General features: G+C 42.1%; 1 protein-coding gene across 1 annotated transcript in view; it reads left to right on the top strand.

Annotated features, from left to right (window-relative positions):
• Positions 1-3,021: 3,021 nt before the first annotated feature.
• LOC146202403 (carboxyl-terminal PDZ ligand of neuronal nitric oxide synthase protein-like) overlaps positions 3,022-26,381 on the top strand; it is a 50,274-nt gene continuing 26,914 nt past the window's right edge. Inside the window, exons 1-6 of the mRNA XM_084588151.1 lie at positions 3,022-3,659; positions 3,987-4,058; positions 4,553-4,642; positions 5,238-5,296; positions 5,812-5,920; positions 17,276-17,426. Of these exons, the coding sequence (XP_084444277.1) occupies positions 3,552-3,659; positions 3,987-4,058; positions 4,553-4,642; positions 5,238-5,296; positions 5,812-5,920; positions 17,276-17,426 (589 nt within the window). The 5' untranslated portion in view covers positions 3,022-3,551. The remainder of the gene's footprint in view (positions 3,660-3,986; positions 4,059-4,552; positions 4,643-5,237; positions 5,297-5,811; positions 5,921-17,275; positions 17,427-26,381) is intronic.

The raw sequence follows: 26,381 nt of genomic DNA, 5'->3' as shown, positions 1-26,381 counted from the left end.
TGCCATCTGTGTTCAAAGACTGCAACCACAACTGAAACAAGTGTTGCAAATATAGTGAAGAAGGCAATTACTTTGGGTAGCCCAGTGACTGGCAGTTATGCAGTCTAGCCACAATCTATGTTGCCTGCAGAATTAACCATTTCATAGGCATCAATGGAAGAAGACCGAAGGAGAGCAAATGTAAGTACAACAGTGTAACAGCATATGCCAGCTAATTTGTTGCACTGGAAATACACAAGTGAATGAAATCCACAAATGAACACCAGGCTGTGTGTAAAGTTCCGGCCATAATAATATGAAGCACATCTCGGCGATAAAAATTTTTCTCGCGCATAACCTAGTGAATATTGGGAATTACCTTATACATACGTTAACACATGCCGCTAGTGCACTCTTGTATGGACTCTAGTAACCGTCGTATATTGCCTACGGAACATGTATGGAAATTCCAAGCACCAGAAGTGTGCTCCATAATATTTTGGCCACACCTGTACAATTGCACTCGATATGACTTGCAACACACACCAGGTGGTACGAGCTCTCTTCGCATTCCTATGCTAGTCTGGTGCTGCTGCTCAGCAGTGTGCGTTGCAAGTCTAGCTAAGTGAAGCTACGTGGCTGAAGTGCAGTCTACTGATGCTCGCTGCATAGGCTTCTGATATTTACAAGGATTAAATAAGAAGTGGCAAGAAAGCTCATTTAGGCTCCTCTTAAAGAGACTAGCAACTCCACCCAATATTGTCCTTGGCAAAGATTATTTTCTGGTTCTCTGCTTCAGCAGCAAAAGACTTGTCACTGAAAACATGGATCATTGTGTCGGTAGACTTAAATGCGCGATGTTTGCTGTAAAGTGTGCACTGCCATCATTTTAAAATAATGGTAGTGTAGTACATTCTCTGGGATCCATTCCAAAAAATGGCTACTAACGCTCATCTTGCTTGGGAAGTTGACTAGTGACTGCTATATTACTGCCTTGTAGGAGCTGTTTTGGTGAGAATGCTGCTTTTTGATTAAAGCACAGTGCCTTGTAAAGGTGAACTGCTTTCAGTACCCTTTTATTCCCGTGAAATTATGTGGCATGCAATACATGTGCTCTCCATTGTACATGGACTGTGAGCAACGAGTGTCTCATAATTGGCTTGGTGTGCACAAGAATGCAGCTGCAAGGGTGACCGTGTTAACCCCCTAGTGGATTTGGATGGGCTAAGCTAGTGAAAAGCAGGTGTCATTTCTCTTAGACGAATTCAGCTAAGCGCGTTTTGTGGCACTGAGTGTCTAGTTTGTAGATCGTATGGCTCATTTCAAAATTTTTACTCTGCATACCAATGATGTTTTGGTTGCCATGAGGCCATTCTGGCTCGGTGTGAGACAGACTGTTGTCCTCCCTTTCATGCGGTGGATACTGATTAGCATAAAAGGTAGTTGCACAGCAATGCTGCAAAGATTAGGTTTAGTATTAAAACGCTTCCTTTTGATGAGTTTGGAAAAGCACAAGAAGTTGGCACATATTCAGCTCCGAGTAAACTTGAGGAGGAAACATGAATGTTGCGTGTGAAATCTTTTGGAAAGCGCAGCTAGTATGAGCTGCGAAATCGCACAATTGCCTGCAGCTGTTTGCAGCGTGGAATAAGATGGTCAAGATCAGATGTTTAATTTGATGGAAGGCCAAGTAGCAATAACAAGCTGAGACGCCGTGACTGGTTGCGCAATACTAAGCCTGCGCATACCCAAATAAGCATGAAAGCGCCATAAGGACCGCGACCCGCAACGAGAAACAGATGTGAGGTTGCTGTCGGCACGCCGCATCATCCTTCCCACCAAAATGACACGTGTTCATCACGGGCATTCAATGCAACGTATCACATCCGAGGCCCAATAAGAAACAATTCATTGCGTCGCAACTACGGCATCCCAACTGGCTGCTTCAGCTTCGCTCAAGCGGCTTATGCGAGGTAGATGAATCAGCAAGTTTGATCGCAAATAGCACCACAGACAAAGCAACGCTGCTTAGGGTACTACATACATGATTGCCTAAAATACTTCTCACACAAGAACCAAAATGTGAAAGGAACACGCATCGCAGCCAATCAAAGTTTCTTGACTCGGAGTTTCGGGCAACACATACTCGCCACCACAGCGGCAACTCCACGTAGCTATGCCATCTGCACGCACAGACATTTCGGACAAGCGAACTTCTTCGCTGATCGGCGGGTTTGATGCAGCACTGCGATGCTGTACAGTTGCGTCGTACTCTCTGCGCTTCTGTTCGTCGCGAAGTGTCTTCCATGCAATGTTCAGCCGCACAAACTTTTCTGAATCGTCGGTGCTGTTTTTATCGGGATGGAGTTGTAGCACTTTCTTCCGGTAACATTTTTTGATCTCTTCTGCGGGGGCATCACGACGCACCTCAAGGATGTCATAATAGTCGCCCATACCATTAAGCGAGCCCGACAGATCCTAGAGCGTTGCTGTCGATACCTCCACACAGTATATTTAACCAGCGCCTCTTTAACACATCTAAATTTAACGGCACGAGCAAATGAAAAAGCTGCATGCCGGCGCCATTACCAAAAGTGCAGAATGCGAACGGAATGCGCAGTGGAGTGCATTCACTTCGTTCGGGACGAAAGTGTTACTGGTGTTAGCGCGTGTCCACATTCGTGGAAGAGCAGGTCATTCGAAAAAAAAAATTATCTGTTCGGCGCAGCCCGGTCATCTAGCCCGTAATCTATGATAGACAACGAAAGCAAGCATAAAACAACGTAAGCAAGTAGTCGCTCTCGATCATAAATCAGTGCAGATCAGTGCAGCCTGGTGCATCCGTGGTGTAGGTCTTTAGACCTTGCAAGGAAAATGAGTCACAAGCTTTTTTATATGCCTTTACAAATATTTTGTTATTTTTTCTCACTATGAAGCGTCGAAGAGCGTTACTGCATCATAAAAAGCAGAATAGTAAAATTTAATGACGGACGACCATCATCATCATCATTCGACAAGAATACAAATAAAAAGAGGCAAGTCAAGCTAGTTCTCAATAGGCCAAAGCCACAAAGCTGCAGCGGCTGTACGGTCATGTAAGGTCTGTAGAAGTATTGAAAAACGAACGTACCAAGACTTCCTGCAAATTGCATGCATTATGAACAGGGCGCACTTTGCAATGTTTTGCACTACCATGCACCACTGTATTACGGGTGCTGGATAATCCGGCTGTTAGAGCAAAAGCATCGATAGAAACGTTTCACCCGCACGCTTGTACAACGTGAGCATCGCAGACGCGCAAAAAAGGGAACGGCGTCGAAACTCAGACGCCCGAAGATTGGGAGATACGACTCGAGCATCTGAGGCTCTGAGGAGCAAGCCGTCGCCCGGGCTGGATGTGCAGTGCTCCGGCGCGTTGGGCATCTCGTGGAGCTTTCACCTGCTCGGTGTGTTTGTGATAGCGAGGGCTTTTCAACTCTCTCCTGTGATGTGTACTATCCACTTTTCAACTGTTCAAGTACCGGTGGCTGAGACGTCATAACGACAAGTATGGTGTGCACATCATCAGCATCATGCCATCCAAGAAGCAGTATAATTTAGTGAGCGATGATGCGTACGACAGCAGAATTCCCTTGCACAGCGAAGAAGCTTTCCAACATGGAATATCATTTAACGCCAAGGTAAGTGCCCATTGATTTCACTTTGTCGTTTTGCTGTTTGCTGTTTCCTTACTTTAGGTAAGCTGGCTGCTGTCGTTGATAATAAAGTGCAATAAGATCGCTGAGAATAAGGTGCGGGCGCATAGCCAGTGCATTCGTGTTGTATAACCTGAAGAAAGAGTTGAGGGATTGCCGGTCTGCCTCCTGCTCGTTCGTTCGCACGGGGCGTGTCACATAGTTTTTAATTTCGCCTGTTTCAGCCGACGGAATACGTGAGTGCAGAACAAGAGCTGATCAGCATGTTTTCTTGCCTAAATGTGGTTTGCTTTTTTTTTTTTTCTTTACCAGTACATTGGCACCATGGATGTTCCTCGACCCAGCAGCCGAGTCGAAATCGTTGCAGCTATGCGCAGAATTCGGGTAAGGTCTGCGACAGTTCATTAGTATATTCAGCCTGGTTGTATGTGGTTGTTTTTCTTCACTTTAACTTCGGGCGTCTGTGACTCAGAAGCGAGACTTGGCAAACGGTGCTGTGATCAGCTAACTTGAAAAGTGCCTGATCTGGTATTCACTGTTTAAGTCTTTAACTTAGCGGGCCTTACGGTTAAAAAGAAAAGAAAAAACGCTTGAGGCGACGAGCTAATAAAAGAGAAGTGCATGACGTCTTTAATTTCAAGTGCTGTTTTCTACATTATGATTGTAAAGCAGTTGCCCCAGCGTCCGTTCTGGTGACCCCCCAGTTTTTCTCCAGTTAACCTTCTCCTGTGAACCACTTTTATGACATCCTAACTTTATTTTTAATACCCAATGCAAATGTCGTTTATTCCTTTCATGAAACAACCAGACAGACCATTTTAAAGCGTACTAGCCGTAGTTATATTCATTGTGGTACAATAAAAACTGTTTTCTTGCAGTACGAGTTCAAAGCTAAGTCAATCAAGAAAAAGAAGGTGACAATTACAATCTCAGTTGATGGCGTGAAAATCATTCTGCGAAAGAAGCATGTGAGTGAATTTTAGCACTTTATTATTGATAGTCCTGTGAAGTTTGCGCTGAAGCCTTAAACCTAAGTATGTATACCCTTTGTCAAAAGCCTGGAACCCAGGGGGTTTGCCTCTGAGCCACACTGTGTGGCTTGTAACACATCTCCAGTGTTCCAAATCTCCCAAAGGTAAGGGTTTCAGTTCTGCTTGTAGGAGCCCCTTCACCCAGATTGGAAGCAAGACCCACAGCACTCTCAACTTTTGGCAATGGGTATACATGCGAGGTTTTGCCTTGTGTTGCTTTGCCACTTATTCACTGCTCTTTACATGTGGGTTTACTAAATAGATAATATTGTAGGCCACATTGCTTGTTTCTCTCATTAAATTATTTGTTCTTATATTGAGTTGCCACAAGTTCACCAAATCATGTGCTATATTTTTTAACCTTATTATTTATTACCTTTGAAAAAGTTTTGCTCAATAACTGAGAAAATATTGTTAGGCTGTGTGAATAGTATGCTTGGCCTACTGTTCAGTGTTGTGGCAGTGTTGTTTTTCATTTAAGCTATCTTTGTCATAAAATAATTATATAGCACAAAGCCTGTTTCATTTTCAGAAAAATCAGTGGGCATGGGATGACAACCGGTACCTCATAATGAATCATCCAATCTACAGGTGAGCATATATTATGTGTTGCTGTCGCCTGATCTCTTGTGTCATTACAGATTCTCGTTTTGCATTGATAGATTGCAACATCACTGCATGTTGCCATCAGCACTTTGCCACTTTCCACTGCCACTTTGGTGATTGGTCAGTTGTGCTAGTCTTTTGTGCTCGTCTACATGCCTGAAGTGTAGTGTCAAAGGGGCATCGTGCTTGTGTAGTTTGAGAGTAGGAAAATAGTTTCAAGTGCTTAATTTAAAGTGAAACACATCATGGGCAGATGATTTGCAATGTTATGTTAGCAAATTTTGTGATCTGTGTCATTCTGTCATTGTTGTAGTGTGAGGTCAGTGCTTGTTTTGCCAGTCTTTTTTTACCTTTCCAGTTTTTTGCTGCAGAGCCAGCAAAAAGCATGGTAGCTTGAACATTCTCATGACAGAGTTATATTTAAAATTCTTCGTGGAACAGCTTTCCTCCAACTCCAGTGTGATACTGAATGGCTGTGTGTTATCTTTTGCACTCTTCAGAATCTTCTATGTTTCCCATGACTCACAAGACCTGAAGATCTTCAGCTACATTGCACGAGATGGCGGTAGCAATGGGTTCAAGTGCAACGTGTTCAAGTCCAAAAAGAAGGTGCATGCTTTTGCTTTTCATCTAGTGTGTGTGTAATGTTTGACTTTCATTCATTTTGTTGGTCTTTAACCAGTTAGACAGCAGCTAATCGACCTTGCTCAGAAGCACTGCCGTCTCTTGTTAGTTCCTTAGTGCAGCTTGCAGGCGGACAGTGTGATGACAGGTTGCACTTGGTTTGACAATACACACCATGTAGTTAATTGGTAATTGCAAGAACTTTGAGAATTGGGAGAATTGAGAAACTGACTGTTTGTTCCGAATGGAAACAGTGCAGGGAATATTCTAATCTAATATGAGCGTCATATGTAAGTAGTGTCCTGTGTTCATGTAGCTGCCCTCAGTGTATAGACCTTTTCAGATCTGCCGTTTTGGAATATGGGGATAGCAACTGGAAGTGTCATACTTAACTCTCCACTGCTTCAAGCAGGTGTTTGCAGCTGCTCTTACAGTCCAGTGTTCAGTATAGTGGGGTTCTTTGATGCCTTTGTCAAAGCTGGCAGTAAACTGGACAGACGTTTTTTTACATTTTGTGATGATTTTAATCTGATTACAACTTTCCTCGAAGCTCTAGACTTTTTCTAACCCTTTTGGAAGGGCTCATAATCGCCGTCAAATCAAAGGCTGCAAAAGCATTCATGCATAATTAATTCATTTTAATGAGTTAGAATTCTCTAATGTTTTGCGATAATAATTCAAGCAGGAATATACAGACATACATCACTGTTATAAATGATTTCCAATAAATCAGACAAAAGGGGCATAGTCATCAACATTTAGCTGTTTCCACAAAGGATGCAGTGCTTATAACTTTTGGAACATTTAATGAACAATATCTTCTGAAATTTCTTAAGATTTAAATTTGAACGCAGCTCAGTGCATTCAAAACAATTTTGTTTTAGTTTGTGCTCACGTTCATAATTTATGGCTTTGCACACAAAACACAAATAATATTTTTATTTTCATTCTATACATGATTTCAGCAGCTCTGTTGAATTCACTTATTAAACGATGGCTAGAAATTGATGAAGCAACCGCAAAATAACATGGTCCTTGAACAATATTTTGTGGCTGCGGTTATTTTTCACTTTATTTCAGCTGTTGTGAGAGGCATGAGTTGATAGGTATTGGGCAACATAATAGAAAAGTTATGTTTGCTAGCTTTTCATATCTTGACAGCAGTGTTACTCTCAAACTGTCATAACAGGTTGTGCTGGGCCATTTCTGCTTTCTTTCTCAATTCTTGTACTGGCACTGTTCTTGTGCCGTTTTCAATATTAGAGAGAGCAGAGAGGAACTATTCCTGAACCAGATTCACTGCCAGGCAAGCGTATGCTGTAGGGCAGCAGTTATTATTATTCTTTTTACAGCATGCTACTGGGCAGGAATGGAAATTAACTAAACAAGGAGAAGTACAGAGGAACACTTTTGGAAAATATTAGTGTCATGCAAGGCTGGAGTGGCAACAATAGGCAGCCAGAGAATTGACAAGCATAAAAAGGAGCATAATTCTTATCGGGCGTATGTACCCAATTTCCATGCAAAATCCTCTGTTGATGTTATGTGTTATGTACTTGTTCTTTGCATTTCGATGAAGTGGCAGCCGGGCACTTTAGCGAGCAATAGCAAACTGGACGTTTATTGGACGAGTGCGTCTACATGCGTGTCAGACAATTTACCAAGAAGAGTGAGGCTGGGCCTTACAGCTGCTTTTATAGAGCTCAGTAGCCGGCACTGTTGGTGACCACAGTTGCTCGATGGCTACATAGGATTGAGCTAGATATAGCTGAACATGGCATTATGTCAGAAAATAATTGATAGTGAAGGTTATTTCAGTCTATTATTGTTTTGGGGGAGAAAAGAATACTTAAGGAGATCAACTCTTGGTGTGTAGGGGATAATTGCATATAGGTGAGCAGGAGGTTGCAGATGATAGTTTAATTTGCTATTATGCAATTGATACAGAAACTTTAGTAAGGCTGTTTTTCTTCTTGTGCTCAGATCTTGGAGTTGTGCTATAGCGAGCAGAGCAGTTGCCAATTGGTGTCGTCAGCAGGTGGGGGAAAACAGATCTGACTGGAAGTTTTTGTGCCTGTTCAACTTTATCGATGAGGTACTGTTGATAAGGGTCCCAGATTATGGATGCTTATTCTGATGATAGCTTTATATGCTTTGAGTTTTACATGCGCAAAACCATAGACATGGTTTTCATGTTCACTCCAGTTTAGGTTGCTAGTGATTGTGATGCTGAAGCACTGCAACTTGCTGACTCGTTAGATTTTGGTTTTACTGTTTGCATATGGGAAAACTAGATGTTCTTTCTTATTACAAACAGTCACGTCAAATATCTTTCCAAGATTAATGCTCACTCCCCACTGAACACACCAGCTGTGAATCTTTCTCAGAGACTCATTTATGATGCAGTTTTACCAATTTAGAAAAGTTATTTCTGGGGACCTTATCATTTGTTTGGATTCACATAGGTGCAAGAATCTATGCGGTGAAAAATGACAGTTATACCTCTGGCTTTTTGATAATACTTATGAGCCAACAAAGTTACACATCAGTGCAGAGCCAAAATGTAAAGAAATTCAGTGAAATAATATTCTATGAACTGGCAGTGTAGTTCGGAAGAATGTCAAGCAGCTGTTACTTGTGATGCAACATGCATAGAAAAACACGCTGGAGCTCTTCAGTTGTGGGGGACACTGCCTGGGCCATTTGCATCAGAAATGCATTTTAGAATGATTCTTTTTCTGTGAGCTGTACTCATGTATTTGTGTTATGCTATCATGTTCTGTACTACGTTATGATTCTGAACGTTTTTCTTGCATATTGACTACTGCAGCTGGAATTGAATTTACCTTCTGTAGCAGATAAGAGACATACAACTGATAATTGATGTGTAAAGTTAATTTCCTTAATGTGATGTTGAATGTTTTAGAAGTGTCTGGCCATCATTAAACCGTTTTGTATGTCAGAACGAGAGTTAAAGAAGCAGTCATTTTTGGGACATTGTCAGTTCTTACTAGTGATAACTTTTAAATACCTCTTGGTCATCCGTTCTGCAGCATTATTTTCCTGAATATGAAGAGGTGCAGCTCATGTGTTGTTTGGAAAGGAGATTTTTACGGTTGCTGAAAATGTTCTGACTTCTGAAGGAAGTATTGTACCTTTCCCATACATAATGCTTTGTTTTTGTGTACTTAGTGTTTTGATGAAAGCATGAGCAGAGAGTATGGGATAACATGAATGAGATCACTGACTGATGGTAACTAGTGAAATGAACATGTTCCTACTTGGATAGCACTGTGTATTATGAGCTATACTAGCAATGTCTGATAGTGTACTAGCATATAACCCACAAAAAATTGACACCGATAATTGCATACTCAGTAAGGCGAAATTTGAGTGCAGCTCTTTACTTTGCAGAAAACTTGGCGTCTTTGTTGTCAGCAGCATGGGCGAGAAGCACGCATCCACTTGTTCTGGCCATTTTTCTTTCTCTCTTTTTGTTACTCTACGGGATTTTTTATTTTTTTTTTTCAATGTATTAAAAAATTTTGATGGATGCTGAAGCTTCACTCTAATGGGCATGATACCTAGCATTAAGGAACACCTCAGGATCCCTACCCTGCAGTTCCCTAAACTGTCCAAGATGTCAATATTCCATATGGCCATGGAAGATTGACCGAGGCCGCGCAAAATCTTGTGCCCCTAGTTAGCCTTTGCCATTTGTTGCCATTTGTTGCCATTTGCCATTTTTTCTGGGATGGTCACACGGGGCACCCTAGCCTGGCTACACTTAAGCTTCGCCTTTAGGTGTAGGATGCGATAGCATTATTGGGTCCCTCAAGATCCCAGTGCTGCCGTTCACCAAACCACCTGAGATGTCTGTGTTCTGGATGACTGCGCCAGGTTGCGGGAGCCCGAGCATAACTTTGTGCCCTATGTTGGCCAGTGCCAAGTGCCATGGGCTGGTCTCCTGGGTCGCCTTATCACATCAATGCCAACGACGACGCCACTTAAACCAGGAACAAGCTCCTAAGAGCCACATTCTAAGAGCCTTCATATTTTATCCATGGAACATGTAAAATATAAAGTGCCAACACCAAAGTATGTGCCATATTATTATGATCACACCTGTACTTGCACTGCTTTTTCTCTTCCCCACTTTCACAAGCGACATAAATCTCTTCCCTGATGGCATGGTTGACATGTCCACTCACATTCAGATACCATGCTTTTCCTTTTCACATAGCCTCCTCCTTCTTTTGGCTAAATGCTCTTTATCTTTTTAAGAGCTTTCCTAAGTGCTGCGCAGATGTCTGGATGAACCTCTAGCGAATTGTGAACAGGACTTTTCTGATTGTTGTTCAGTGCAAAAGCGTGTGTTGTTGGGCTAGTTGATTGTGCATAGTATAGAAACAATTAGCAAAAAAATTTGAACGGTGCTTATGAATCGTCGTGTGTGTCTCTTCTATGTCTTTTTTCAATTTTTTGCACTAACTTCTGCTATACTATAGTTCTTGTATTACTTTTTTAGCTCTTATTCATCTAGCACTAAGTTGAGCTCAGGTTAGCTTTGAGGTAGGTGTATGAAATATTATGGATAAAAAGCTGAACTTATTTATGTGTATATATATAACATAGGTAACGAAATGTTGCCTTTATTTCTTTTCTAAGCAATTTTGTTAGTGCCCCGTCACGGAGTGGTTAATGCGCTCGACTGCTAAACCCCGGTTGCAGCGGCCACTTTGCGGTGGAGGCAAAAAACAAGGTGCCCATGTACTGTGCGATATCAGTGCAAGAACTCCAGGGGTAGAAATTTCCGGAGCCCTTCACTACGGCGTATCTCATAGCCTGAGTTGCTTTGCGATGTTAAACCTCGTATAGCAAACCAAAGTACCTTAGTTTTGTTAAGAAAAAGCGTGTACTTGAGTGACAAGACACACGCATTGCACACACACGCACGTGGCACACGCATTAGGCACTCTAATTCTTCCCTCTCATTGCGTAGAGGAAAAAAGGTTTTTATGCAAGCTCACGAGTGGCATCTACTATACATAGAATGCAACTCATGCGTTGCTAGGGAACATATGAGAAAAGTGCTCTGTCCAAGGCTATGTTTATATTTTCTGGCCCATAATGGAGATGTTCATGCAATACTCGTAGCCACCATGAAGCAATTTTATTACAAATAATGTAGCTATTACTGTAGCCTTTTGTTTCATATAAAGGAATATAGACACAAAATTTTGGTGGCTTTTTTCTTCTTGTTAATGATGCGCAAGACATTCCTGTATATGGATCACCATGCGGTTTTTGCCTACGACCGCTAAATAATTTTTATTTGAATTTTCTTTTACTCGCCAGTTTCGGTTTTAGCAGCCGAGAAATGACTGTGACATCACAATCAAGTCTAGGTCACACGCGGCATAAAACAATAGCGATATATTCGCTGACTCTTCACTTTTTGTAATTCGTGTCCTTGAGGCAGGCTGGCTGTTGTGTTCTGCTGAATTAAAACGACACAGGAACAGATATATTATTGTTTTATCCATCCTTCATGTGACCTAGACTTGGCTTTGACGTCACAGCCATCACTTGGCTATTAAAACCGAAACTGAAACTGGTGAGAAAAGAAATTTGATTACAAATTATTTAGTGGCCGCAGGCAAATATCATGAGGTTATCCATGTACAGTAATGTCTCACGCATCGTTTCAGAAGATAAAACACGAACCCAAAAATGAAGTGTCTGTACTTCTTTAATATTATTTACCTCCCAGTTGTATAAAAGTATTCATGATATTGTTTGCAGTTTGTAAAGGCGCATGTGCATTATTGCACCTTTGTGCAAGCTACGTGAACCACTTCTGTAAAAAGCGACCTGCCAGCCTCTTCACATTACCCAGTGCAGTAGCTCAGTGGCAAAGGCGCTGTGCTGCAGGGCATAATGACGTCGGGTCACATTGGAAACATGATGTTCTCATTTCAATGGGAGGACAATGCAGAATGCTTCTGTTATGGGCATTATGTGCAGTATGAAGATTTTCAAGGTTTCTGCATTATAACGAAATTTTTACTGTATGGTTATCTCTCATTGTTGCTTACTTCCACCAAGTTTAGCAGCTTGGCATGTGACAGATAATATGCACTGGTAACACGGCATTTTGATGCCGCAAACATCCTCCGCATGCTAACTCCAACTTTTCACTTCACTAACAAAATTTTGAGCTTGTATTAGGTTGCTTTGGCGTTTTAGGGAAGGACTTGCCATTTCATTTGCTCCCCTAGCCATTCAGCTTGAGCACAAGCATTTTTCTAGCAATGCTTCCGACTGTTGTAGAGTAATATTAATAAAATCTATGGTTTTACGATTTGCTAGCTAAGTTCTTGCATTAGAGCTCAAAACTAGGTAAAAGTTTTATTTAGTATTGTTTTTTCCCACTTACATATTGTTTCCTTAAGACATGCTGAATGCAGAACCCTGCAATTTTGTAAAAGATTAGAAATGGTTATGTTGCACAACCACGACTGGAAATATTCGCTTTCAGGAAGAAATGGGTTTATGATTTTTTTTCTTTCTTGGTGCATGAAATTGTCATTCATGATTTTTTTTTTTTCATCATAAATGCACAAATTTTGGCTCTCTGTTCTGCTCCTGCTCATGTAAAAGGCATTGATTGAAATCTATGGAAAAGTTTATTTCTTACATAATATAGGTCTTTAGAAAAATATATATAAGTTTCCAAAGATACTGTTTTAAGAAAATTGCAAATAAAGCCAGTGAAAATTATCACCTTTCCAATTGATGACCATGAAAGAGGATGAGAAAAGTATTTTTGAAGTTGCAAATACCCAGGTGCAATATATTTTCTGAAAGCTAAAGAAGTGCTCTATCATGAGGTTGCCAAAGATAACAATTTTTTTTTTTTTTTTTTTTTGTGTGTGTAAAACAGTCTCACTCCACCTTAATGTGCTTGCTTAACTTTTTGCAATAGTTTTGCAGAAAGCTGTAGCATATTATTGTATTTTTAAGACATGTCGTAAACAAAAGCATGTTTTTGATAAACTAGATTGCAGACCTAAATGTATGGCAATTAATGATGTAAGTAGTTATTAACCCATTCGGTGCTAAAGCCAGTAAATACTGGAGGTGTGTGCAGAGTGGTCGTACTGCCAGAGCCGGTGAATTGCCAAGTGGGCCAGGCAGCTGTTTGCTGTGATTCATAAGGTTGTTTTTAGTGCTGCGCGCATATTTGTTAGACATTACTTGTATGTATTGTCATAGGTGGCAGCACTTTGGGGTGCTGTTTTTTTTTTTTTTTATTCATCATTGTTGAAAATTGGTACTACGGAAAGCCCTTTTATGTGCCCTGTGTACAGCACCAAATGCGCTAATATGCAAGAAAAGACACCTTTTTGAGAAAGCCCTTCGTTTTTACTGGCTTGATCAATTGACAGGTTGAGCTAACAGCCACCTTTTAAAGGCATTTTTACTGTACTGTTTTCACTTTGTTTACAGTGGATCACAAGCCTACTAGTAGTTCCTAGCACAGTGTTATGAGCCAAAAAGACTAGCTAGAATGCACAATAAAAATGAAACAAACAAGTGAGCGACAAAGGAGGCAGCTGCTCACAGATGGACAAGTTTCAGATTGTTTTTACAGCTTGCCAGGAACAAAGTGCACGCCCTCATGCTCTGCCTGTGTCGCAGAGCAAGGGAAGAGAGGCGGAGCTGAGTTGCTGGCCTCCCCCTCGAGGGTCGGCGGCGCGCTATTCCAGTGCCTGCGAGGGAGAGGGCCCAATTTAGAATGGCTAGGGAAAGGGGCCGGCTTGCTCACGACTCGTCTGACGTAAAGCTGGGCAATCTGCCTCCGGTTCTTCGGCTGGCCAGTTAAGAAATGGAACTTGTGTTGTGTGAGCTTATGGGAGGGATTATTTAAGGTTCATTCTGCTTGCAGTCGTAGCTGTTTGTCACGCATTTTGTAAATCACATTGTTGTAATGCGCCTTAGGCCTGAGGAGATGCCCTCTTGTGCTGCCGACTGAAGGAAGATCGAGGCCATTTTCTAACCTGTGTATTGAAGTGCCTTGTGGGAGCGTTTATACGACTGAGCACGAATGAAGCAGGCACTCGGTGCACCTGGCCCATCTGTTCACAGACCTGAGGGATGGAACTCCATCATGTGGGGTGATGTGCTTTCTCAAAAGAGGGAAAAGAAAGTGACTGTGTTATGATGCACATAGCATGTGTGTACTGGGTGCATTCATGAAACTGACCCATTTTTTTTTTTTGTGCGCTGGCAGTAATTTCGACACTTGCATTAAGTATCTTTATGCAGAATTGCTTTGGCATCGCATAGTGGAAGTCGTGCTCCTGCCAAGTTTAGATACAATGCTGCATTTGTTGCTGCACCTGTCTCCCTACCTGTAGAGCTCCTGTAATGGCTCGTGCCAGTCCAGTTAATCGAGTTACCAGCTTATCCTCGCCATAAGGGACTCTAAGGATTCAGAAACAAACTCGTTACATGGTGATATGGACAGCTGTCAAAAGTGATGGCAAAAGTCACACAACTCAAAGATGCGTAGAGCATTCTCTCAAAAGTTTGGAAGGTCAGGCTCTCGCACAGAGCAAGGAAAGGCAAGCCAAGAGAAAGAGTCAGCTTTACAGACAAACAAGGTGGTGAAGAAAATCAGCTTCCGGGAACCTGAAGTGGACAATGAATACAAGGCAAGCCTGAGCTGTATTTCAACCAAGGCTGCACAGAATGTGACTCGCGACAGCAATGCTGAAAATTCTGTCAGTGCTGCAAAAAGGTGCATCTCGAAAAAAGATTTAGCAAGAACTGCAGGTCTCCAGAGAAGCATTAGCTTAGAGGATATAGATCTCCAGGTGAGGGACATTGTGCTCCAACTATTTTATTTTACGCATGTCAGTTCATTTATGCATGTCAGCATATCATAGTTATTCTAGATGGAATTCAGAAGTTCTATATTTGCCTACTTGACTTGGATTTTGCGTTCACCTTTTTTTTCTTTAACCTTGCTAAACTCTTACTGAGCAGATCGGATATTTATACTTGTTTTGTGTTGATTTCCAGTATAACGTGGTTTGTGTACAGAAATGTGTTGAGAGGAGTAAATAATAATGTACTGTTTATACTTCACGTAATTCTATTAATGCTTGCTTAATGTGTTTTAAGTTGCTTCAGCTGACGTCCCCTTTCTTTTTTCATGCCTCAGGCTTGGTGCATTGCCTAAGATATGCTGGTTTGAAGAAAGCCAGACATGCTGGGCAATTTGCTAATGCAGTTTTTACTCTTGATAATTCAAATTCGAAGGAGGCTGAAATTTTTTCAAACTGCTCCGAGTTTGAAGGAACCATTTTTAATAAATTTGATGTTGACGAGATATAAGTGTTCATTCAGACAAACTAGTAGTTTATGGCAGTTTAAATTAAGCATCTTCGATTTTGATTTAAGTATTTTAATTAAATCCCCAGCATTCATATTATAACCAATTTTATTTGCATAGTGGTTTGGAAGCAAGCTGCTTGTTTTCACTTAGTTTTTGATGTATTATCTCCATTACTTATGCAGTGTAGAGGCTTGTTAAAACATAGGTAAATTATGGCAGTGGTACCCACTGCATAAAAATAACCAAGCTATTTGTAACTTTGTAAGCATTTTTCTAATGATTCTGGTGTGACATCGTTTCTGGAATTTTATGGTCTGCTGCAGTTGTCACTGCTGTTATTCCATTCTTCAGTGGCACCTGAACGTCTCTCTTGCATATGTTCACATGAGCGGCGACAAGTTATGTTGCTCTTTGTATCGTCATTTTATTTTTGTCTCCAAATTGCACTTCATTGACACTTCACTTCTTTGTTCTATACTTGTTCCTTTTTTTTTATTTTTCTGTAATCTCTGTGAATGATAGGGGGTAACAGGAGCCACTTGAAAGAAACACTGCCACTGCACTTGTTCCGTTTCAGCTTTAAAAAAATGGAGCAGTCCATTGACAAGGTATTGAAAAGGTTCTCTAGCTTAATGCTGCTACAAGTTGTGCAGTTTCGTAGTATACAAGTTCTTAATTAGTATGAAGTGGCAGGAATTTTTTTCTAGACATGATATGGGGGGGGGGGGGGGGGGGTGGAGAATGACATGCACCATAATTTTTGCATGATGGGATTAGGATTAATCCTTTCAGACACGCATAATGTTCTACTATTAAGAAAAATATCAAAATTTTTGTGTGTGCGTGTGTGTGTGTGTGTGTGTGTTTGTTTGGAGCCTCTTTTTTAACAAAAATAACATGAATGGCTTGAAAACTTTAGAAATTGATGCACACTGCGCACTTACATACTCAAGGAATCATAGCGTTGTGCCTAAAAAACAAACAAAAACACATTTATACCCAATTGATAACTTTCTCCATTTAAGGCAGTTTCCTCAGTGAAAACTTGACTACAGTGTGTTTAAGTAAAACATTCTGTTGCATGAGATAAAGAACAAGTTACAGCACGCGACAGCACTTTCTGTGCGCATTGCAAAACGTCATGGTCTACCTTTATTCCTCTCTTTTGAAAATCGATCTTTTTATCTAGGCAAGAAATGCCCTCACCAGTTTTTCAAGCAGGGATTCAAAATGTAGCCGGTGTCGCTAAGTGCATGAAAACACTTCTAGGTACTTTGATAAAAAGTTCAAAAAGCCACATGCACAGTCGCAGGTGCCATGTCACAAAGGGTTGAGCATTACATGCTCATGAGGCCAGGTTTGCTTTGGGGTTCATTTGTTTACACTCATTTCTTGTATGCTGGGTGTCAGGCTTGTCTGTTGTGCCAAGTAACTATACCTGTATATGCATTGCTAATACCATATGTTATCTGACAAAAAAAAAAAAAGAAAGGTGGGTGAGAGATGGGTTGTGTGTTGATAGGCACATGAGTTCATTTGGGTTAATTTATTTTATTTATTTATGCCTAATCCCACAGTGCCGTTAGGCATTATAGTTGGGGGTGGGGGGAGGGCAAGTATATAGCCAAGCAACAATGATCTTTTGTTTATGAAAAGTTCGAACAATTGATCATTTTTTCACATGCTTTGCTATATGAAATTACTATTTTGCAGGTGTTCTGACATGCCCTTATACCCCTTTGGGTTCTACTCTATTAGAGAGAAATCGCCATATGCTGCATTCAGTGCATGGGGGGTTGCTCCAGCCGTGCTTAGGCACTGTTCATGTGTTTCGGTGTAGCAGTGGCTCGCTGAGTGAAGGACAAGGGCATCATATTGCCTTGGTGCCAGTTTCAGTCTGCTGAAGCATGTGTTGTGGTTATTTATCGCCACAGAGCCAGGCCATGCGGGTGGTGCGCACCATTGGGCAGGCTTTTGAGGTGTGCCATAAGCTGAGCCTGGCCAATGCCACCTCTAACTTGGTCACCACTGACAGCCTGCCTTCGGGAGCCAGGCATAGCAGCAGCGACAACTCCATTTCCAGAGGTATGCATTGCACTCATCACCTGAACACAGCAGTGGTAAGAACAGAAATAAAAGTGGCCATTTTTAAAAATTTTTTTTTGTCATTGAGAATCAAGCTCAGATAATTTGTCAGGTGTCCCAGCTATATGTAACCAATTAAAAAAAAACATATATATATATATATATATAAAAAAATATATATATATAAATATATATATATATTTATATATTTATATTTATATATTTATATATATATATAAATATATAAATATATATAAAAAAGCAGTGTCCTAGGCAGGTGAAACCTATTCAGTGTTGTTGATAGTCCTTGTGGCCTAGGCTGTCATAGGCAACCTGCAATGGCCAGGTGTCGCTAGGAGGCCGGCACGGTCGGGTTGCATTCGCGTTGTACGGCGGGAAGCATCTCGGCGCTCAATTTCTACAGTTTTAAGGCAATCGAATGCCTACAGACCTAATTCCAAACACCAACACTGGCGAAAGGAAACCGCCTGTTCGAGAATGGTCATGTTTAGAACGTGAACGGTGTCGATGGCACCGCGAAGTGTGTGCCGCTCGCGACGGAACAAACACGCGCAATGTTGAATTTCGCATGAGTAAACGGAGGTTTTTTTTTTTATTTTTCTTGTAGCAATATTTATTTAAGAAATGATTAAATGAATGAAAAATGTTGACTGATGTAAACTGAGCTTTTTATTTACCTATTACATTCATACCTCATACCCAAACATTGAAAGTGCAAAGAGAACCTGAGAAGAAATTGATTGCCGTTTCTTTTTTTTTTTTTTTTTGTTCTTGCTGTTTGATTACAGCAGCATAATAAATTCGTCACAGTTTCATTTTATAGTTTAATACCATGATGAACACTTGTTTTCGTGGTGCACCTTTCGACAGTGCCGCAGTGGTTACAGGAAGGCAGGTGTGGTTCCCGCTACGGATGTCGTGGCGATTGCAAGCACTGTGCAGTTGTAGCGTGCGTCATCAACGAAAACTGGCATGCATTTTGTACCTCCATACCTCAAGCTTGGGGAAAGCCGGCGGGAAATGCTGGCACTCGACGACAAAGCTTCCGTAAATGAGGCTGTTATATAGAGTTAGGATTTTTCACTGTTGCTACTAGTGATGAATGGTCTATTGTCTGGGACAAGAAACTCTTGACCAGCTTGATCAGTCGATGCAAGAAATGTTTGGCGCGGAACGATAGAATGAAGTTCCATGCTCCGCGTACACGGTATCACGGGCCACCACACTCCGCCAGTCCGACTTTTTCAGCATCTTAAGAACTAATTCACAAATAAATATGCTTACCCAAATCTGTAATCGGCAGTTTTTAACATATTTTGGCTTTGAGGTTCCGAACAGACACCACATTAGAAATCCGGTTCACAGAGCCCATGAGCATTTTTTTATTTCGCCACCGATGAAATGCGGCTGGAATTCGATGCTACGGCTGCGCGACTTGGTTGCTCTTTTGGACGATACGTCCTTTAAAAGAAGGACAATGTCACTCGACCCTGCACACCATATACCAGTACACACCAGATTTTACAGCGCGGAGCACATACTGAGGAGAGTGCTCCAACCAGCGTGCGGCTCCCCGAGTCAGAAGTTTATGCCATTTCCTCCGCTCAATGAGCAATCGTCTTATTTTAGCTCCTTGGCGTCTGTACGCCATTGGCCTCATGACAAAACGAATTTCAGTTACATTACTCTCTCACAGCCACTATCCCCTTCTCTCATCATTTTCCCCAGGTTCTCCACAGCAAGCGGTACGCTTGGGTTTCCTTAGCGATTGTGGCTGTCTTTCTCGCTGCCCCTGCGCTTATTTTTATTCTTGTTCACATTCGTAGTAGTAGAAGCATCGCATGAGACCACTGAAGCCACTAAATGAGTAAATCACACTCAATGGGATAAAAAATGCGAACACAGAAGGAACACAGTGGCCGCAACGTACACGTCGTCTGTCTCTGCGCCGCCTCAGCGTTAGCTCCTGTCGGCCGCCAGGTGGCGCCACATGTCTTGGCAAACTCCATTGCAGGTTGCCTATACTTTTTTCATTCTGTAAAGTTGCCAGATGTGTTGAGAGTAACTAGCTAACGTCTCAGACATTGACTTTGGGATAAAGGCCTAATTTTGAAGGTTGCGTAATCACCTTGAAAAACAGCTGTCTGAAATGTTTTTCAACAAGTTACCATTTACATAACTTTTTTATTGGCCCAAAGGAAAGCGCCCCTAAAAAATACCTGCCACCTCATAGGGGAGCTACCCTTGTGCTCCAGACTATTTTGCAGGTAAAAATCTGCTTATATCCCATGCCCATTGTAAATGCAGGACCCTGTCAGAGACAGTGTCCTAGAGATTAGCTGATTTTATTTCTTTGTCTGACAACACGCCTGTGGGTACTCAAATAGCATTATTTTAAAGTAGTAGATATTGAATTCACCGTGCATTCTTTTAGAGCCAGTACAGGGAGCTGCATAACTGATATCCATTTGTAAACACATTATCTGGCTTTTTTTTTTTAGGTGATCAGCTATCGTGCTGACACTTCATGAAGCCATAGTTTAAAAAATTGGATAGTTAGTCTTAACTAACTTCTTAGAGTGGAAAAAATAGCTGCGGACTAGGCCACACAACTCTCAGTGGCACTAATACCTCTGTCAAGCGCGCAAAATAAAGTGCACTTACGGCGAGTGTCACTTACGAAAAGTGCACTCTACCGCTGCTAAACAGTGTAACATAAGTGCACGTGCCAAAGAGTGCACTCAGGTCGGAGTGCGTTCGCAAAACAGACTTCGAGGGCTGAGCGCGTAGCCTCGCCGGCAGAAATTTCTTCGTCACAAATGTATTATGTAATAAGATATGTATACAAGTTGATTTTACGTGTTTTGTACATATTTTCATTTGATGAAATGTTTTATAATAGTGACTTGCAAAATATCAAATAACAAAAACGTGATCTAACCGCGTACGCAACTTCCACATTATGAGTGGTGCGCCACTGCGGCTACGCCATTTTCAGTTAGGGGGCGGTTGTTATTGTTCATGGTGTTCGTTGATAAGGGGTCTATGAATCATGGCCCGGTGTCAAGTTTTAAGCATTTTTTAAATGTTTTACTACTTTATAAAGCAGTTCCCTGAACTTCGCGCTTGGAGGTTCCAATTTCTTTTTTAAAACATGTTTTTCAGTTGCTAGTTTCGTACCAACGAGTGCTTATGCGAGTGCACTTCGCTTTCCCGTTTAGCACTGTGTAACGTAATGTCTCTTTCAAGCTGCAAAGTGCACTCCGCGGAAGTGCACTTTAACTTGCACGCTTGACTGGGGTATAAGTTTGCTTCACTCATCTAGGCCACTTTGTATTATTTAGAAACTTGGTCACATTTAGTTGGTATACCTGGTATACATTTATACACTAGAGAAAGGCTCAAGAAGCTTTTTAGCACAAATGAATTTTATGTACAGGCTTGTCATCTTCACAATATAGTTCGCTTGCAATCAGTGCAGGTCTAATACAGTGAAGAAATAAAATAAATATTTTGTCATGTGTTGCCCATCTTTTCCTTTGTAATCTGTGATGATTTTCTTGTGGCCTATTTGTGTGTGTATGTGCAGAGTATCAAAGCTGCTGCGATACATGTCAGCCATTTCTATTTGTACAGTTTCAGTATAGCAGATCATAAGTTCTATTCTGTGTATGGTCTGTTGTTGGGGGCTGAATACGAGCAGTATTGGGAACGTAGAATTGTTTCTTTGGCTTTCCATTATTGATGTACACAGTTGGACATGCATGATTAACACGTTCACTGCGTAGCCCCTTATTATAGTTTTGATCTCTGTGCGTTGTGGCCCACTGGTGGGTCACCCGACGCTTTCCGCGGGTGCGGCGTGACACACCGGTGGGGCACACTTATGAGGCTGTTTTTTCTGCCTGCTGAAAGATGGCTGTACTGGCATTTTCAGTCGCAGTTCGCGCGGGCTACTTCAATCATGTATGCTAGCGCAGAAAATCATCAAGTGGTTCACTTGGCCCGTGCATTTCCAGGAAGTTGCTTCCTCTGGGGCTGCATTTTATAAGGATCTATTGCCCCTTTTCCACTCTGTTTCGCGTGACGCAATTAAGCCTGACAGACGATCGACCAATCACAGAAATGAAAAGCAGCAGATACCTGCGTTGACGATAGCCTTCGCCATTCGTTGCGCGCTGTGGTTCAATATTGGCTGCAAGGTGCGTCCAATAGCGAGGTCCGGTCGCCAATGAGCCAATAGTCAAGTCGCTTCCCACGAACGCTTGAATAGCACGGCTACGTCATCGAACAAAAATGACCTGATGTAAAGAACCAAATGGATCACGGATCCTTGTAGCATAGGGCACCTGGAGAATTTATTGAGTCATTTATTACCGCGACTCTGCTCGCTTCACCCCCAATGAACGCGACTGAAGCAAGTTCTCGAGGATGTCTTTGAAAAACGGCGCCCTTTCTGTTGACAAAATTTCTGCTTTATGTAATTAGATCGTGGCCAAGAGTTTCGGTCGTTCTGGTCCGAACAAGTGCCAGAGGCGTTTGTTGCTCTCGCGCCCTCGATTCTTCTTTCTTTTACTGGGCATGCACGAGTTTTCACAATAAAGAGTTTGCGTTTTGAAGCCATTGCCTGCTACGTTTACTACGCACCGACCAGCTCCTCTTTGTGGGCAACGCCACGTGACCCTGCGTTTCAGCATTCACTAAGCACCAAGACACAAGAATTAGACCTCAAACTCGACATTTTATTGAGATATTTCCAGAATAATTTTCTGAAGAAAAAAAAACAGTTCAAGTCACAGCCTTTGCAACTAAACGCCTTACGTGCCACCAGCTCACAATGTCTAAACCGCAGTCTATGTTCAGGAGTTCTACTCGTGCAGAAGATTGAAACGTGGCAAACACATAAATGGCCTTCCCTCGCAATTTGCGCAGAATGTAATAACTTTCTTCGCCATTACCCTTGCCTGCTCTGGGCTTCTGCGAGCTCTCAGCGATGCGTAGCATCCAGTACATCTCCTTCGGACAGACCGTGCAGGTCCATCGGCCTGTTCCAGCGTATGGGCGCGCTTTGTTCCGCGTGTCCTTTCGGTCTCAATCTCGGCTGTGGCAAAAAGTGCGCGTGCCAAGTCCTCGCGGAATTCGATGATTGGCGATGTTTTACCGTCCACCATTGAACGGACAACCCATGCGTTCACAACTGCAGTTCCAACGATGAGCTCCACCGCAGCTTTCCTATACCACTTGAGCCCTTTCCATAGGCAGGAGTAGTAGGACGTCATTTGGTCACTGTAGTCAACGCCCTTTTTCGCCGTGTTGTAGTCGAGGACTGTGCGCGGTTTCATGATCGGCTCACTCTTTCTCGTTTTTTTTCCGGTATCAGCAAGGCTGGCGTCCATGCTCAGCAGTCGTTGTCATCATGAGAACGGGCCGTTTATCCAACCACTTCAGCACCTTTACGCCGTTGTGGGATTCAAGACCGACGACTTCCCCTTTTTTTACTCTAGCTTCTGTAACTTCTTTCGGAAGCCCCTTTCAGTTAGACCGGAGAGTGCCACATAAAAATGTATCATCCTTCAACAGGCGTGATGCAAGCGGCATGCTCGCGTAGAAGTTGTCTACGAAAAGTGTGCGACCACAGCCGGTGAAGCCAGCCATCAAATTTACTACTACTTCTTCGGCATGCCCCATGCCCGCTATGGCGTCAGATTTTCCGGCATATATTTGCACTTTCAATGTATAGCCTTCCTTCGTGCAGGCCTTGTATAGCTTTACTCCATACTTGTGGGCTTTACCTAGGATGTATTGCCTGAAGGCGAGGCGCCCACGCCACGGAATCATCGTTTCGTCAATGACAATCTCATTGCCTGGCTCCAACACTGAGCAGAAATTGCAATTTATTTTATCCATCAAGGGTCGAATACGATAGAGACGATCCTGCTGTGCGCTCGGTTCCTCGTTATCTGCGAAATGTTATATCTGTTATATCTCTACCGCCATCTGTGATATGATAGTGGAAACTCATTTTCATGCATTTGTGGAAACATATCGTCGCAGCACTGCAAGAAACGCCTCGTTGTTTTCGCCAGCACGGCTGGACTGCGTTGCGTGACCCACTGGTGGGCCACGACACAGTGAACGTGTTAAACGAGGAGGCAGTGCGTGGAAGTACTGTTCTTACCTGCAGAGGTCTGAACATGATAAAATACTCAAAAGGATTTGGGGGGGGGGGGGGTGGAAGTTATGGCACTGGTGCCTTTCACTAAAGCACTGCGATAAATTATAGGATACAAGCAGTGTCGATTGCAACAGTCTCTGAACAAGGCATGCTTCCCATTTTTACTGTCAACATAAAGTGAATGGGATATCAATTTACAAAAACGTACAATCTGGCAAAATTTGTGTAATAGCAATGAAAATTCAGTTCTGGATAGTTATGCAGAGGTGCAGTTTTGTACTTGTTGCATTATAGGAAAAGCTGATGGCGCATGTTGTGTTGTTGCGAGATGTTCCTAAATATCTAAGCGATGGTAAGAAAATAGGGTAATGTAATAGCGTGATGTTATGAAATGGGGTGGGGGGCATATGACGCACACAGCAAGCAGCCAGGCGTCCATGATGCTTCAGGCCCATCCACGACTGAGGCCACTGCCACTTTAGACCATGCCAAACATGGCAGTCTATGCTGCATGCTTACCACTGGTAGATTTTCTTGTGGTGGCAGTTTTCCAAAGTTTTGCATCAAAATTGTGAGGCAGCCATTCATAATAAAAATCGTTCTGGGTGGTGTCATAAGATTTTTAGTTTCGTTTAGCACACATCCGCTAGTCAAGTTGGGAACTACCTTGCGACAGGGATTTGAACTGACTGCGTACATACCTTCAGTTGTATGCCTTCTCCTGACTTTGTTTTCAAAATTGGGATGCAACCCACATAGGTCTGGGTGGGGTCATCTGATTAATCGTTGAATATAGGATACATCTGCTAGTCTTGTAGGAGGCTAGGTTGCAACAGGGATTCAAACCAACGACATATGTGCCCCCAATTGTATGCCTTCAAACCAAGGTTTTGGTGATTGCGGTTCCCAGACACCACATAAAGCATGACAGTTTACATCAAATATGCAAGCACATCCTCATCAAATATAATACTAGTAAAAAGAATTTTAATACATATCAAAAACCTCACTCGAAAACATTTCATCCGTGGAACTCTAATGCTTTTATGCTCATACTTGTAAACAGTCTTAAGTGTCGCTGCCAATCTTCCTTCCTCATGTTATAAGGCTTTTTATGGGTAAAATATCTAATGGTGATCTGAGCCTTCATTTTGCAGCCTAAGTTTGATTTATCTTGATGATGACGCTGTCTGATTGTAGGGCCTCATGCTCTGTAACAAGCTTGGAACTCTTCATCCTGGTGCTCATGAAACTTGTGTAGTGATTAACCACTTCTGTGGTGCTCAGGAGTGCTCCTAAGAGATATTTAATTCATAACATTGAAAAGCGTTACTCTCAGTTGTGTTTTTTTACCACCTTCTGCAAAGTAGCGCTGATAGAGTATACAGTAAACCTTTTTATAGGAGAGTCACTCAGACCAGCAAAAATTTTTACTATAGGAAGGCTTTTACTATACCACTTGTTGGTCATGGAATCACTCTGAGAATGCTTATCTAGTAATTAACTGGCTACTTACTGAATATATAAGTGTGGGTTTCTAGAAGTAACTCAGAAACACCTTCCACACCCCTCTTAACGTCCTGCTATGTGACAATTATTTTAAGTTATCACATTTAATGTTGTTGCGTTTTCAATGTCGATTACATCTTGGGGGAAGTGTTACATCTGCATGAATATAATGAGAGTGATTCCAAGTAAAAAAACCAAAGCTTTGCTTGAACACGGCGTCATCTTCCACAGTCTCGGCATCATTTAGAGTGCAATAGTTAAGGAAGACACACTAAAATTGAGCAGGAGAACTGCCCACAGTGCCACCATGTCTCTGTTTCTTGCGACTGCTGTCCATGCATTGTAAACGTTTGCCGCTTTCCTTTCCTTCCCCACTCTTCAATGCATTTTGCTGTCCTTACTTTCTCAGTGACCTGCACCACCTTCTTGCATGGTTGCAGAGCATGGTTTTGTGACCTTGCATAGGAGCCTTTTGTAAGCATGAGTTCGTCCAGTTCTATGGGTGCGTGCAAAGGAGCAGTTCAAGATGTACCGTACCAACTTATTCTGTAACTTTGTCCATGCATTGTGCTGCCACATGCTGAACTGACAACCATTTTTAAATACAAGCAAGTCCCTGTACAGGCATGATTCAATGTATGTCATGCTTTCACAAGTGCACATGGCACCATTTAGTCCTGTGGTGTAGCGAAGAAAAGTAAGGGAGTTCATTAAATAGCAAGAGCTTTAAGGATCTTGGAGATTCTGTAGACCCTTACCTGAGAACTGCTGCTCAATGTGACATGGCTTGCTTTCTGAAGTTTAATATTGCTCGCTTGCCTGTTTTCAGTGCATTGATGCAGCAGCGCTGGCCTTTTTTGTTTCAGTCTGTTACATTGATGTGTGCATATACCAACATGTGTGGATGTATCCAATATTGGCGCATTTATCTAACATCTATGCATGCATTGGTATTGAACCCATTCTCTATAGTGCGAAGGTGACCTTGCCGACAATTTGGGTCAGCTTTCTGTGCCACTGAAGTGGTCGTTTGTAAGCTGTCGGTTTTTAGGCTGAAAGCTTGTAAGACTTGCAAGCTTGTGGAAGCCATCGCCTTGTGCTCTTTAACTTCTACTGCAGTGCCACAGAAAGGTGTCCCCCGAGTACAGCTTTTGTTAAAGTTGCATGTATTGTAAACAAGGAAAGCTTGCCTTATCTAATGCCCAAATTATTTGTACTGTGTTGATGGTTTTTGTAGTGTTGCAATAAAA

The sequence above is a fragment of the Amblyomma maculatum genome, chromosome 1 (assembly GCF_055883805.1).
Source record: "Amblyomma maculatum isolate TAMU_Amacu chromosome 1, ASM5588380v1, whole genome shotgun sequence".
Classification (NCBI taxonomy): domain Eukaryota; kingdom Metazoa; phylum Arthropoda; class Arachnida; order Ixodida; family Ixodidae; genus Amblyomma; species Amblyomma maculatum.
The sequence above is the reverse complement of the archived record's forward strand: the minus strand, read 5'-3'. Positions and strand labels throughout refer to the sequence as shown.